General features: G+C 42.9%; 2 protein-coding genes across 5 annotated transcripts in view; both read left to right on the top strand.

Moving 5' to 3' along the window:
- The window catches only part of LOC311009375 (uncharacterized protein), a 40,999-nt gene extending 40,567 nt beyond the window's left edge, over positions 1–432 (top strand). Inside the window, exon 6 of the transcript XR_014596639.1 lies at positions 116–432. The gene's annotated coding sequence lies outside the window, so the exon portion shown is untranslated. The remainder of the gene's footprint in view (positions 1–115) is intronic.
- A 3,721-nt stretch (positions 433–4,153) lies between these two features.
- poln (polymerase (DNA directed) nu) overlaps positions 4,154–15,990 on the top strand; it is a 33,077-nt gene continuing 21,240 nt past the window's right edge. The window contains exons 1-14 of one of the 4 annotated variants that reach the window (XM_084002794.1): positions 4,154–4,411; positions 5,348–5,466; positions 7,105–7,875; positions 8,022–8,188; positions 8,342–8,454; positions 8,697–8,833; positions 9,119–9,187; positions 9,269–9,329; positions 9,438–9,502; positions 13,012–13,095; positions 13,229–13,324; positions 13,507–13,563; positions 13,749–13,805; positions 14,979–15,044. In XM_084002794.1, coding sequence (XP_083858920.1) covers positions 4,180–4,411; positions 5,348–5,466; positions 7,105–7,875; positions 8,022–8,188; positions 8,342–8,454; positions 8,697–8,833; positions 9,119–9,187; positions 9,269–9,329; positions 9,438–9,502; positions 13,012–13,095; positions 13,229–13,324; positions 13,507–13,563; positions 13,749–13,805; positions 14,979–15,044 — 2,094 coding nt within the window. In that variant the 5' untranslated portion in view covers positions 4,154–4,179. Of the gene's footprint in view, positions 4,412–5,347; positions 5,467–7,104; positions 7,876–8,018; positions 8,189–8,341; positions 8,455–8,696; positions 8,834–8,861; positions 8,938–9,118; positions 9,188–9,268; positions 9,330–9,437; positions 9,503–13,011; positions 13,096–13,228; positions 13,325–13,506; positions 13,564–13,748; positions 13,806–14,978; positions 15,045–15,990 lie in introns of those variants that run through there. The other 3 variants (XM_084002793.1, XM_084002795.1, XM_084002796.1) reach the window with 3 other exon arrangements.

The following is a 15,990-nucleotide window of genomic DNA, read 5'->3' as shown; positions in this document are numbered from 1 at the left end:
TACTTTTCTAATTCACATTTTAACTGCGTCAGACATGACAGAACATGACTTTGATACACAACTGAAATAGCTGTTATTTTTGCTGTAATGGCATCAAAAATGAACCATCATTTAGATTAGAAGAGTCATTTTTTTCTACAGATTTTTCTTTTCCTCTGTCCTTTCATAACTGTAGTAAATGTTGCTACCTGTCGTGCAAGTTAAGATGACTCATGTCCTGCTCTTCTATTAACACATTTGTTTCCTGCTTTCTCTATCTGGATGACTGGGAAATTCCAGTCTGACAGCTTTCAGTCTGTTGTACTCTGAAAACATCTTGGCAGAACAACAACCAACAAAACAGACACAGAATTACACAAAAGTCCATCATGACAATGAATAATGCTATATAGTGTTGTTTAGTTTAATGCCTGGAATAAATCTAAGCAAGCAGAGCTTTTCCAGCTGATAGATGGATCACTTTGTAATAAAACCATGAAAAACCTATATACCGGTATATATATATGTATATATATATATATATATATATATATATATATATATATATATATATATATATATATATATATATATATATATATATATATATATATAATGTTTATAATTTAGTTAATTGTCTTGTTTCAACAGTGTTTCTAAAAAGGAGCTAATATGCGTTTCCCTTTATGTTCTGATGTTTTGTTTTCATCATTTAACTATCTGTCAGTCACGTCTGAAAAGCCCAGTGTAATCCAAGCTTGACGAAGGACGTCACGACGTCATTACGTAACGACGTACACATCAGTTTGGGTGTTTGGCGGTTGGCCCGGGTCGATAACTGTCTGTGACGTTCGTGAGTTCGTGAAAAACAAATGTAAGTAATGAGTGAGTGTTTATAAGTGGGTAAGATACGATACGGAACACGTTGCTTCGTACTCGACTAACAACCATGTACGTACATATATTAACTAGCTAGCGCTCGCGCAATTGTTAGCTAATGCTACTTAAACTTGCTAATTCAGCCGTTGTGACGGCAGATGTGTTTTCATGCTAAGGGGTGCCCGGTTTCTGTTCCTTTTTCAGTGTAAGACTATATAACTGTGAAATAACACCGTACACAAGCATTAATTTGCGAAAACACTCACAACTGTTGAACGTTAGAAGCGTTTTCTTTGCTAACGGTCGATTTGGGATAAATGCTGCCTTCAAGTGCCGGTCGGAAGATCCTACTTCCCACTTGTGAAGTCGGAATTACGAGAATGTCACGTTCAAGTGCTTTGTTGTCGGGACGAATTGGGCCAAAACATGGCGGACGTAAGGTTTGCTGTTGCCTACATATTGGGGAAAACCCTTTTTTTAATTCATTATGCTAACAGACTATAAACCGATTAATAGCTTTGGTCTATAATATCACTATATCACTCGTAAAACCTCTGATTAAAGGCTCTCAGGAATTACTGCTTTACAGGACACATTTTAGTATCAGGAACAGTGTTGTACTTTCCATATGTTTGATTCATATGGGTGGACTTAGCCTGTAGGTATTTATTCTTTATTTCTCACCTCTCTTGCTTTTTCTTTGAAGCTTAAGCTGGTGCGCAGTGCCCCCCACAGGCCGGAGATGGAATGTACACCTTCTTCCACTCTTTCTGCTGCTGCAGAATTTAATGGAAGCTCTGGAGGACACATTGGCTGCAGTAAAGCCTTCTAGAATGAATGAGGAGCACATGTAGGAAGCTCAACCTCAGCACGCAGTTTCTGTGGGCACAACAACTAGTATCAAGCTGTACTATATCTGATGAGTCTGCAAATTAAGACCTAATCTGGTAGAGTGTGTACAAGTGTGAACCTACCCAAATAGTGTGTTAGATGGAGATCAATCTCTTGAGAACTTGGGGAGAAGTTTGGTTCCATATAAGCTGTGCTGCTTATGATGATTGCAATTCTGTTTATTTCAAACAATTTTTACATATATAATATATCCTCAGATAGAGTAGCAGACATGGAGCCGTCTAACAGCAGGCTGTACTCAGGACCTCTTTCCCAAGCAGCCCAGAAGATCCTGGCCGTTCTGCGGGCCCAGAATCTACAAGCGGCCAGACGCAGCTTCAACCACTCCTACGATCGCAGGCAAAGTCAGTCAGGACACGATCATGTCTTACATGACAATGCTTCCCAGTTTTAGCCTTCCTCTAATCAATATTTTCCATTAAAATTTCATATGTGCTGTATTTTTTAAGTGTCTAACAATATGTGATAAAGGGCTTCTCAATTGGGTATTACACAAAGGTTAGTTAATACTTATATTTAGTTCCCACAGTTTATGGTTCTCTCTTTTGTTGTTAATGCAGTAGTGGAGAGGTACGATGGCAGCCAGAGGGAGCAGTGGGCTCAGAGCAGCCGGAGCATGAGTCAGGAGGAGAGCAAAGAGGGAGACACAGACCGGTATGTCGGATCAAGTAGAAGCTAAGCTAAGTAGAATGGTGCAGAAGCATCTTTATACAGTGACACAGTAATCGGCAGCAGTATAATGCAGTGTATTAGTACAAAGAAGTGCAGGACATCACGCTGAATTTTGAACGATTATAGTGAGATTACTGCTGTAATCATATATTGTAATATACTGAATGCAAGCATGAAACAGAAAAGGTAAAACAAATCCCTGTTGTGCATGGTTTAGTCCAGGGTCCAGGCCCCAGGTGTCCTCCTTTTCCACTTCTTACCGTGTCGCCTCCAACCAGTGGCAGAGCTCTCAGACCTCGCCCCGTTATCAGTACTCGCAGGCACCAGACTGCTCCCTGTCATCCCAGGCCTCCTCCCGTTCCTGCTGCTGGGATTCATCACTCCAAAGGCAGTCGTCTCAGACCGGAGCCTCTGATCGGTGCTCACAGTTTTATTCCCACAGGAAGTACACCGAACCTCCTAGTTGCCAGTCCAGTCAGGCTCCATTCACTCTGCAAGAGGACACGGCAGCATCTTTCTCCCATAGAGATGGATGCACCTCCCTGTCCCTCCAAATACCGGAGAGACTTTGTGAACTTCAAGTAATACCATGGAAAAAGTATGTAGCAAAAAAATATATATATTATATTGGCTATATTGGCTAAAGTGTACATTTCTTGTACCCAGAAATGTGGTTCTTTTGATAAGAGAACATTTTGTCATTTTGATAGTTTGCAATTATGGTATGCAGTCTGATAGCATGGTCTTCTGATGCTTTTTTTTTTGTTGTGAAAAGCATGTGTTATAAATTTGGCATACTCTGTCTTCTATTTTAATAGCACACCTGAAGAAATCAGGAAGCCTTTCATCCACAATCTTTCTCCAGGCGAGGAGGCTTCTGATGAGGTTTTGTTCCCCACAACCATGCACCCTACTGCTCATAAAGCGGAGCATGCATTGGCTTGTTACAGAGTTCCTTCCTACCTTAACGTAAGAGACGAGATAGATAATGATACATCAGGTGCACAGACAGAAAAGAAAGATAAAGAGCGCTGGAATATCCCCAGAAAGAAGCTAGACCACACTGTGGCTTTGGACAATCAAGCAAAGTGGAAGCCATCTCTATCTAACCCCACCGAAGAGGTCATTGCTAGAGGAGAAGATGGAGGCATGCTATATCAACAGTCAGAGGAAGTGGTTCAGCATATAGTGGTTTCAGAAAACAAGATGCAGGCAGGCACCGCACAAATGTCAGGCAGAGGATATGAAACGCAGGATGGACTAATGTCTAAAGAGACAAAATGTCAGGGAGCACCGCTGCCAGATGAGGAAGGATCAGCCAAGGAAGTGGAAGGACGTCTACTTCTGGGAACCAATGAGAACATTAGTTTTGAGAGGGATTTGAATTTGGTATTTACAAGTAATGTGGAAAAAAGCTTCCATTGTCATTCTCAGCATGCAAAGTCTGACCAGAAAGAAGACAATGACCTTGAGTTAATAGTTAATACACCTGCAATCAAAGAAGTTGAACATCCATCTGGCATTCAGGATGGAGAGCCATCTGTGCAATGTCAAAACATCCCAGCATCTTTAGAAAGGGGAGAAGACGAGGCGAGCCAAGCTAAAAACCGCCAGGATGTGAGTCAGAGTGGGACTGAAACAGTAGAGAAGCACCAAACAGGAAGCCCACGGAAACTGTGGGAACCCACCAAATTAGAGAAAACATTGGAGAGAACCAATGGGGAAAGAATAGATGTGATGGAGGTCAGTTTGGAAGTGCAGATGGAGAGCAGTGCAGACATGCTTACAAGCACTGAAGAGAAGATGGAGATCATGCAGCACCATTGTTCAGATGTCCCTATGAGAGAAAGACAGTGTGAGACAGATTGTAGGGAGGTCAGTGAGTTACGTGAGCCAGGAGAATCGGGGGAAGACAGAAATGAGTCTTTGATGCCAACTCTGGACAGCAGAAATGACAGTACATCTACAGGTGAGTGCATGATGATGCCATTTTACATAGTCTTAGTTTCTATGGGTGAATATCTGGAAAAATTCCATTTGCCCAGATCGCTGTCATATGTTTCTGAGTTATGAAATATAATATAGTAATATTACAAGTTACAGTAATAATACTGTATGTCACTTGTTTATATTATGTAGTTCAACTAATCACCACCAGAGTGTGCTATAGTACTTTTCTATTTAAGTGCTTAACTGCAGGAGTAAACGCACTCCAGTACAAAAAGTATGTTGGGTTTTTTGTGTTACTTGTCACACTAACAATTCACTGAGCTATTGGGTCTCTTTAAAGGGGAGGGAGACTCAAAGTCAACTATATTTGGGCTGTATTATGTTCTTGAGGACTAGATTCATTAATGTTACCAGAAAATCTACTACTACAGAATTAAAGTTGATGAAGTGCAAACAATTCTCCGTTCGGTTCCCTGACTCCTATTCAAATTGTGCGGACTGTTTTTGGTCCCAGTAGATTAGACGAAGCGGATCTCGAGGTGCTGAAGCGTTTGAAGACGTGTCAAGCAGCTTTCCGCCATCTTTCTTTCATCACTGGTGATGACAGGGCAGCACTGATGAGGGATGTTGTGTGCTGGCTCACATTACAACCGCAGGACGGTAGCTTTGGTCTCACTGAGACAGTGCTGAGTCAACTCACACGTTCACATCGACAAACACGCGCGAAAACATGATGCAAGTTGTGTCGTGACAAAATGTCAGCGTGATCTTGGCCAGGATTTGTAGTGTCGGCTGACCTTGTCCTGTCACCTGCTGAGGTTTCACTCAGGCGTCGTGTCAGCGTCCACACATGCTTCGTCAAACACATGCTTACATAACAGAGTGGGGTCGTTGATCGAGGATGTGTATGAAGAGTGATGATCTGACAGAAATGCTCTTCACCCCTCCCTTCTAGAGGACTCGGGTAGAGAAAGTTGTTCCATGCCAACGTTTTCCCAGGAGCTCAGGGCAGAAAGGTCAGGCTTCAGAGCTCCCAGGCTCCTTGGGAACCACCTGCACCATGACGACGAACAAGTGAGTCCCTGCAGCAAGTTTGTGAAAAGTTATTTTGTTTCCCTTGTTTTCATCTGTCCCCCCCTCTGTAATCATTGTAAGGAGAGGGAACAGTGTACAGCAGCAACACACACAAAAAGTCCTGAAATTTAAATCGCTGCTTTCAAAGGGATTCGGCTTCTGTTTCCCCGATGCACATAAAAACCGGGTTTGTTGTGAAACGGGGTGTCGTCGGCAGTATTGCAACATGCTGACAAGTGATAGCTCCCCGATGAGTCGTAAGGTAAAAAAAAAAAAGTCCTGACGAAGTAGCCCACGATACATATTGGCAGCAAAGGAGAGACGGAGCAGCCAAGAGAAATAACTATTAAGGGAGGTGGAGGGATGGAGGGGGAGCGGTAATGGGGAAGAATGGGGCAGAAAGATGGAGGAGAAGAAGGGCGATGGAAGAGGGCTTCACTGTATTGCTACCATCAGCAGCTAAAACACCAATCTATTCTCTCTCTCCCTCTGTCCCTTCATTCACACTCACTCTCCTGCACCCAGTACTGGGCTACGGGCCACGGCCCTCCTCGCTTTTCTATCTATATTCTGTAGCACAGCACCCTGGGGGGGTTCGTGACTTTGTCAGCAGGAAAACGGCTTGTGTTTACAGGGGAATGAGGAAGACTCTCCTCTGGGAGCTGAATCACAGGAATTCCTACGTCCCACTGCTGACATACAGAACTGCGTGCTTCCATAAACAATGGTCTTTGGAAATCCTCAGAATACCCAACTTCAAAACTCCTTCCCAGATTTCAAAGAAGTGCACACGCACACGCAAGATGCTTGTGCATAAATAGAGATGGGAGTTGCAGGAATGAATAATGGAGGTGTTTTTGAGATGCTGGGAAGGTCACGGAGAGGTGAGGGTGTGCTTTTGGGAGCTTGGAATTTGTATTTCTCACCTTGTTTCTCATCCTCCCACTTCTCCACCGCCCTCCATGGGATCATGTTAGGAGTCAGTCTAGCTTACATTATTTTCATCTCCATCATTTGCACAATAAATACAGTAAATAATACTCACAGTTTGACGTATTATTATTTTTTTTACATTGCATATATGCAGTACAGATCATAGATATTCATAGATATTTTCTTCACACGTAATCTGTCTGGGTTTGAACCCCTTTCAAAACTAATTGGATTTTGTGAATTATGTATTGTCATCCATCCCAAGTGCTTTATTTTCCTTCATGAAAAATAAATATGTGCGAATGAGCATGAGTGACACTACTTGGGGCAGACTGTCAGACAAACAGCGTCTCGGCTGTCTGTGTTTTTGTCTGGGACGCAGTTCTGACTGCTGTTCTGTCTGCTTTGTTTCCCTTTTTGCTTAATGTGCCTTGCTCGCCCTCCTGGTCACACGTTTACTTTCTAAGCTTTACTTGCACAAATGTTGTGATATCCCACAAAATCATAGGAATAATCTATATGATGCATGCATTCTACTCTGTCTTCATTTTTTAATCTGATTTGAGTGATTTTCTATGTAAGAAAACTACACAATCAGTGAGACGGTATGTTTTCAAGTCCTTCTGAATCTGTTCTTGCCTCTCCTGTTCTCTCTGTTTCCCATGTCCCTGTCTGACTGCACGCTTCACCTTTTCTGGTGTGCAGGCTGCTAACAGAAACGTCAGAGAGAGCGGCTTAAGCGAGGCCCTGGCCTCAGCAAGCACCTTTTCTGCTGCACAAAACTCCTCCTCGGTACCGGACGTTGCCTCAACTCCCACAAAACGGAGCAAAGAACTGGAAAACAGCCAACTACTTACTTACCAAACCCATTCACGTCTCCCTCTCCTGATCGCCTCTTTCCCCTCAAAGAGGAAGCGTGAAGTACTTCAGTGCCAATATGCTGACCCTCCTCCTAAAATCCACATAACCAAGCATCCATCAAAATGGGAACCACCTCAGTCTTCTAAAGAAAAGGCAGGCGGAGGAGGAGTCACTGAACCCACAGAACCACAGACCGATGTCATTCCTTCACATAAAACAGGAATAGTTTCAGACATGCATGAAGACCCATATGCCATGAAGCAAAAACGGCAAATTCGGCAGAGAAAGGTGGAAGAAAGGTGCTGTGAGTCAGCGAGGAATGCCTCCAAACGTGTGACCTGCAAACCTCTCCGGCACAAGCAGATCAAATGTGGGCCTGGCCAGGACATAAATGGGCCAGAGATATCTCGTGAGGAGGCCTATTGTAATGAGCCCCAGAATCAATCCAAAGCTGTCTGTCTGACTACAACCCTGACATCTGACCCTAGAGTAAAGGATTCTGGGAAGATGAACCCAGACGAGAAACTGGAAATGCTTGAGAAGGCGGCGAAGTCTAAGGCGCTGGTGCTCACCTTGGTGTACCGAGATGGAACAACTCAGTTAGACCCAGAACAGGTGAGCAGAGCTGGGCGACAAATGTGGAGTCAGTTTTTGAGTTATTTATTATTTTGAACAAATCTAAATAATATGAGAGTACGTTCCTATGAGAGTACTCTAAACAGTTCCTTGTTAATCTCCCTCTCTGGTCCTTGATAAAGAAGCTCGCTCCAGCAGTGAGTGGCCTCCTCGTACTGATGAAGAACAGTCTCGACCGCAGCACACCAGAGGACTCGCTCCAGCCAAATGACAGTCTGGTCTACTTAAAACTAGAGCACACACCTGCATGGGCCCAGCAGCACACACACCGTGGCATGGAGCTCTTTACGAGGTCTGTGTTTGTGTGAAAGAGAAGTGAGAATGTGATAGAATGCGTTAAAGCGATTTAAAAAAAAAGGCTCATTGTTTCATCGGTATTTCATTTTAAAACAGGAGTACATACTGTGTGTGTGTGTGTGTGTGTGTGTGTGTGTGTGTTCCATAGAGATATGCTGCTACAGGTGCTGTCAAGATCTCAACTGGTGGTGTGCTATAAAGCCAAGGATTTGCTTCATACAGCTCTGCAGTTTTACAGACGAGAGCTCAGCTGGAAACAAGGTAGAGCACACAAACATAAATGCATATATAGTAGTTTACTCCTACTTCAAAACGCTCCTTTGTAAATTCATCAACGCTGGCATTTATCAAAGACAAAGCTGTTTGCTTAAGTGATACTCTGCCCAAGATGCATCAGTGTCAAACAGAGGCTTTAAAGGTGTTAAAAGTGTCCATCAGTACGCAGGATATTGAACACAATGCGGTATGCTGCTGCTGCTACTCATGAAGAGCGTTCTCTCCAGTGGCAGGCTGTCATATCCAGGACCCACAGGTGTCAGGCTGGCTGCTCGATCCTGCAAACCCCTCCTCCTGCTACCTGGACCTTCTCAACAAACACAGCAAAAGACCACATACAACACCTGCCCTGTTACCCAAGAAGGTGTGTTAGGATGTCAAGGTCTGGTCCGAGTAGGAAACGTTCCTCTTAAGAGGTCAGGGTGGCCTACATAACAAATCCACTGGTAGGGTTTCAGTGTCTTGAAGGTCAGTGATGACACTTTAACTACCACTGTATTACTTCATAGAGAGTGGCTGAAATCTGTCCTTGAAAGGACAGCTATTCTTGAACACAAGGAAGAAGTAATTCCACGACGTCATCTTCTAGAAAGCAAGCTCAGTATTTTCCGCCCCACCCAATCTGTCTGTCTGTGTCTCACTCACTCAGGTTTCTCAGGTCATTTCAGGGCTCTATTTGCTCTACTGGCTTAACATGGAGCTTTGCTTTAAACTACAGGTAGGTTAACGTGCACACGCTAACCTGTACGTACAGTATAGACACGCAACACATTACCTGACTGACTGTTCGTTTGTCTAGGGCCAGGGCCTGTGGGGGCTGTACTCAGACATGGAGATGAAGATGATCTCTGTTCTGGCAGGTGAGAACATTGTTCTTTGGTTAATCAGGTTTCTACAGTCAAAATAACCCTCTATTAGTAGTTTAGATTTCAGGTCCTGTGGAGCAGTAAATACTTTTGTTGTTTCAGCCATGGAGAGCCATTGCATTCATGTGGACAAAACGGCTCTCAGAAGAACGTCAGACGTGCTGGGGGTAAGGCAGAACATCAGCACTCTTTTAATACACTGAATGTTATGGTTAATGTATTTTAAAGTTTCCATATTAATGTGAATTTTAAATAGAGCAGAAACAGTTTGATGAAAAGACATGGCTGACGGCAGAGGAGACGAGCGTATCTCTCACAGCCAGGAGTTATCAACGTTTGCCTTGTGGCAAATGTTGATTTCCCACCAGAAAATCTGCTGTGTGTTTAAAGATAGGCCGGGACATTTTAGGTAGTTTAATGTACCTTTGTTTCACTGCCGCTACAACAGCTCAACACTGAACTAGCCGTGGGAAACTCCAGTTCATGTTTGATGTGTGAGGGATTTATAGATAATAGTTCTTTAGCTCGTATTCATGACCCTATTTTGGGTTTATTTGTTTTAAAAAAAATAAGAAATATGTGCTTAAACCAGCAGTCAGTCAGTAGTAGGCGTGTGAACTGGAGAGACAGCGCATAGTAAGGTTTTCAGTCACTTTCTTTCCATACATACATAATGTATAGAAAGTCTTTAGTCTTCATATCTTCATCTGCCAGTCATATATGGTATAAAGCAAATTGGAGAGTGAATCCTAAAATACAGTTATGAAATATGTATCTTCTCTATGAGCAGGTGCTGTATTAATACAAATGGGAGCAAAACAGTGGGAGGATATGAAAAACAGAAGAGATCTGTTGAAGGAAAATAGAGCCTGAGAAGGAAAGGAAACATAAAATGTCTCTTTTTCTTCTTGTGGGTAGGATTAGTGATGTGGGCGGACATCCTCTGGGGACCTGTCCTGTTTACATACAGATAAAAACCAATCCTGGAGACCACGTTTCAGAATCCTCATCGTAACACACAGATGTTCTGGACACATGCATGCCCAGGGATACACACAGGTCCCTCATCAGTTTAGCGGTCAGTCCCAGACAAACACCTACTCTTAAACCCAATTACAAGTTCTTGCAAGGGCCAGCAGGGGTGTTGTTGTGTAGAGAGTTTTTTGGTATCTTGCGGTGTAACTATAAATAGGATGGAGAGTCTGTCTTTTTTCCTTCAGGAGGCTGTGCTGCTGGAAGGAGCATCACTGTCTGCCTCTTCCAGCACACACACACACACACACACACACTGAGGCGATGACGTTTTTGCAGACTGCTGCTGAGTTTGTGTGTGCTTGTGTTTTTGTAATATGTGCCTGTTAGTGCACTCACGCATGTCCCCGCTCTGTCGTGTTGGATTTCGTTTTTTTTGGTGTTTTTTTTATATCTGAGCTGTCAAGTTCACCTGTCTGAACACAGAGGTTCCCTCCTGTCTGTCAACCCGCATCTCTCAAACATGCCCACATGCTCTTTTGTCTCGTCAGTCAGCATTATTCAAATTCAGTTGGGCAAATATGGCTTGATTAACCTCTTTCACATTCTGACTGAGCTTTTTAACATCACAGATGAGATAGACATCCTTCTGTAAACATAAGGATCAAACTGAGAATTCCATATTTTGATGTAATGATTAATCCATAATATTGCCCTACAATGTGTGTGTGTGTGTGTGAGTGTGTGTGAGACGCAGTACTAAGGGGCTAGCATCCAATATTGATGAGGCAGTCTGGAGCCTGCTCTGGGCTAGTACCGAGAGAGGGGGGGGGGGGAGTATATTTTGGAGTTTTGGTACATGTCTACCGCTTCTTCTCTGCCTCTTTATGTCTCTCTCATCTCTCCACCTTCCCCTCCTTCATTGCTCTTTCTGCCCATGTCACTTCTGAACACCCATGCCCATCATCTTGTCAAGTTCTCACCAAACCGACATCAAAGAAGTAGTAGTGATGAAGGCTGAGTGTTCTGTCTCCTTACGCCAAAGTGTTGCACTTGAATACACAGCAAAGACTATATGCTTTCAGCATTCTAGAGAGGATATTACCGTCCATACAAGCAGGTGGTGATAGTCTGTATTTGTCATTCAAAAAGGGAAGCTGGAAGACCTAGTACTGTTAGCCTTTGATATGGTTTCATACATGAACCAAAGCAGGGTTTTCCTACCATTTTCACACCACTCTCACTCACCCACTTAGCTTATTTCCAGATGGCAATATCATTGTGAAACTATTTCTGTATGATGAGAGGAGTTGGTGTGTCCTCCTCCAGTCCTCACGTATCCCTGCCATTCATTGCTCATCTTTTCCCTTTTTCTCTCATCCTATTCCCACTGAAGTATTTGCGTCACATTGCAACTCTTTGAACCTTTCATTTTCTCTGTCCCTCCCACATTCCCAAATCTCCCCCCGTTTTACCCCTTCTGTTGCTTTCCGTCTGTGGTCTCTCATTTCATCATCTTTTACTTCTTTATTCTTGGCCATGTTTCTCTTCCCTCGCTCTCTTGTTCGTCTGTCAAGTTGTTGAGAAGTGTTTTCTACTTCAGTCAGCTGTTGGTGTCACCCAATTTGTACAAAAAAACAACAACAAAAATGTTTATGTTCGGCTGAATATTGTATGAGCAGAGATGATTTGATCTGTCTGCCTCCTGACATCCTTTCCCCCCTCATTTACTCTTCTTCGTCTCTCTCGTTTAACGTCATATCTGCCTTTATGGGACTCAGCCACTTGCTCTTCCTCTTTCATCCTCAAATAGTTTTGCAGAGTGCCTCTACCTTTTGCTCTCCTCTGTTACTTCTCTCTTACCCTTTTACCCTCCATCACGGCATATTTTCTCCCTCCCCTTTTCTTTTGATCATGCTCCCTGTCCCACCGTCTACCATTTCGTCTCTGCTCACTTCCTTTCCCTTGCTGAGTTCATCATGCTGCCTGTGTCGACCATACTGAGTGACAAAGTTCATTGCATATTTAACTGGATTATCACAGCAGTTGTTAAATAAAGCCTGGCTCTCTCTGTGTGTGTTAAGAACTTAGAATGGGATGCAAAGTGTGTGTCTGCATCCCTGTAGTAGTTTTTAAGTATCTGTATGTTGTATATAATGTGTGTGTATTCTTAGTGTGTGACAGTTTTAGTGAATGCTGTTTGTGTGTGATCCTAATGAGCTTACTGTGTGACTGATGTGTGCATTAGACAGATTAACGGATTGCTTTTTGCCTTTGGCCATCAAAAGCACGGAGAAACTAGTTCTGTCTTACACTTATTAGCAATTCCCTCCTCAAATAACTTCCCCTCTTTACAGGCGGGTTCATACCCAGGGCAGCAAAATGGGTTTTTATAATTGACTTATCTTGAAAGGATTTTGTCGAGTCACCAGGCTACAGAAATGTGTTATCTCATCACGTTGGCACAAATACACTGCTGTCTCCCAACCTTTTAATTGGCTTTATATCCACCGAGTGATAGATTGCTGCTTGGAGAAAGTCTGGCAAAGATATGAATTATCGTTATGGAATGAAATGTGTGTCATTATGGAATTATTTTGACATTATTTGATTGTCAGATCATCCTTCCTTGATTCTGTAACTGGAGGATGTTTACTGTCTGACCTTTGAATATGTCTACTTTGTCTTATTCTCTCACTGTAAGGCCAAAATGAAGCAGCTGGAGCAAGAGGCCCACCAAGCAGCTGGACAAATGTTCCTGGTCACCAGCAACACTCAACTAAGAACAGTTTGTACTGTTTATGTGTATATCTCTGTGATTAATATGTATTACCTTACCATATTACCTCCATCTTGTTATGTATATTAGTCCGTGTGGTGTGTTTCAATGCCATGGATTTGTGGATTCACAATGTTTAAAGGTCCTGTTTGAGAAGCTTTGCCTCCAGGAGCGCTGCGAGAACAAGAAACTTCCCAAGACCATCAGCAAACAGCAGCAGTCAACATCAGAGGCTGCAGTACGGTTATATGAATTTAATATGTCAATTTAATCCTTAATCTAACAAAGCCAGCCTGATGTTATTTGACGTTTCAGAGGCACACAAATGCTGTGAGAGGATTGTGTATTTGCTGGAAATAGCCATGGAATTATTTAATAAAGTGTTTGTTCTCATCCTTTCTCACTTCTGTCTTGTTGCAGTTGTTGCAGCTGCAGGACCTGCACCCTCTGCCAAAGATCATTCTAGAGTACAGACAGGTCAGTCATGTCCTCAGCTGCTTTTTATTCATGTGCTATAACTGTCAAAAACATTGTTTTTGCAAAGGGTTTGCTTTTATTATTAAAGGAAATCTAATGTTCGATAGCCAGTGGATAAAGTGTCCAAAAGTAGAGCATCTCAGTCACCACTGGTTACCAGTAACTGTCTCTATTTTAACCCTCAGGTTCACAAAATCAAGTCCACTTTTGTTGATGGGATTCTCTCATGCATGAGGAACAAGGTGAGCCTGCTGCAGTTCTAAGTGAAATACTTCAAATGTAAACGTATTCATGGTGCACACATTCACCAAAAGGAATGTCTAACAAACAAGATCACACATTTAGACGTTTCTCATTGAGGCTGGAAGAACAAAACAAAACTGATACCAGGAGTTGACAGAATGCTGCAGTTTGTCACACAAGAACAGTGCTTGTATGCTAATAGACAAATCCATGTTGTTCCTCTTCACCTTCAGAAGTGACGCTGTGTGAATGTCGATCATTTTACTCCAGTACTACAATAGAAAACACCATGTTTATGCTGCAGGCTATTCGTACTTCTACTACGAAGTACCTGGAAATGTGCGATGGCCCTACCCTTGCAGCAGAGAGCATTCGAATGCCCGGATGCACCAGCTGTAGTAAAGTAATAGGGAGACTCACTGAATTGGCAGAGCAAAGATTGCAGCTCTCTGTCTGACTGTCCCTCCACATGGGCTCTGTTCGCCTCTGTATGGAAGTAGCAGCTTGTGTTTGTCAAACTGTGCTTACTCAACTCTGCAAATGAGTCTGTCTGGCTGTCTCTAGAGCTGCTTTGGCTTCTGATTTTGGTGATTAATTCGGTGGTCTTTTGGATTTTGCATTCCCAGCTAGAGTATAAAAACAAATATGATTTTTTTTTTCTCATACTCACATCAGATGTGAAACGTGTGGTGGTATTTAGGGAATGGAGTAGTGGTGGTTTCATATATTAAATCCAAACTACAGGAAGGCAATAATAATAACTCCGGTGGAAAGGGCTACACATGCATGTATCTCCCAGCTTCACTTCTAGCAACAGACAACAAACTGGCATGCTATTTATACTGGGGGAGATATCACCTCACGTTGATACTGAGCACAACAGCGTGGCTATTCCACCTCAGCCGGCATTATAGTCTCCAAACAGCTTGTTGAAATTGGGCATCGAGCAAAGCAATCGCATGGCACTGTTGATGCTTGTCAGTCCAAAAGCAGAATCAGAGCAGCTGTTGTTTTTCGAGCTGAGTCGGATAGGAACCAGCTCTGTAGAAGCATTACTGATCACGTAGCTGACTCATTGATGTATATTATGTGATGGCAGTATTGGTTTGCGAATTTGTTTTCGATTTCTGTCTATTTATTCTGACTCTTTTTTATGTCTGTCAACACACCAGAACTACATTTCCTCAAAGTGGTACCAGACATGTGCGGTGACGGGCAGAATCTCAGCCAAGCACCCAGTGAGTATGACCTGTCCAACATGGCAACACATCTCCCTTTGCCTTTATTTCGTCATCTTGAAATAAGTTATCAGGGCTGCTGTAGGCTGTCCTACTCATTTCTCACCAGTGTTCACTTAGTGGAGCTATCCATGGTGCTGATCTGCAGGCTAATGGAAAGTAGACTGTGCTTGTCTGAAAGGAAGTTTCTTTTATAATCCCTCTTTCTCTGGATGCCTATCTATCTTTCTCCTCAAAGAGATTCCTTGATGACACATTGTAATAACAAGACATAATACGAGGTTCTCGCGTACAAATATAGATATAGCTGGGGTTTCTTTGGGATGTCCAGAGGGGGAGAAACAGGACTGTGTATGTGTGTTTGTGTTTTTACAGATCCTTCACAGTGAGAACATTTTGGCTGGTCCTCACTACTTCAAAGGGCTGTTTGATTAGGATGAGAGAAACAGAAAGAGAGAGTTTGGTATTCAAATAATAAGCGTTTAAAACAACAACAACATTTACAGCCCATGTAAAACCAAAATTGGAGATGGTTGTAGGAGTTATTTTTTCTTAACATTTGTCAATTTGTTTTCATAAAGAATAACAAAAAAACGAAATGGATTCCTGAAATTATAATCGAAAGTAAAACTCTCTCTCTCGGTGTCTCTATATCCGTCTCTCACTCCCTCGCTCCCTTGCCTCGGTAAAGGGCGGTCGATAGCTCATTTTGACATTACCTAGCTGTCAGGGTCCAGTGGTTCTGTCATCGAGCACTGCTCTAACACACACACACACACACATTTGTAACCGTGGAGAAATTGAACTTTTCTAATCTCGCTTAGCGATTTGCCGCCGGTGTGTGTGAGCTACACGTTGGATTGGTCAGACGGCTACTGAATGATATATGTGACTGTTGGGCGGCTGTGATTTAACACAACTCTGTTCCCTTCTGCTTTAACACACT

This window comes from Eutrigla gurnardus (genome assembly GCF_963514095.1).
Source record: "Eutrigla gurnardus genome assembly, chromosome: 23".
In the NCBI taxonomy this organism is placed as follows: Eukaryota; Metazoa; Chordata; class Actinopteri; order Perciformes; family Triglidae; genus Eutrigla; species Eutrigla gurnardus.
The sequence above is the reverse complement of the archived record's forward strand: the minus strand, read 5'-3'. Positions and strand labels throughout refer to the sequence as shown.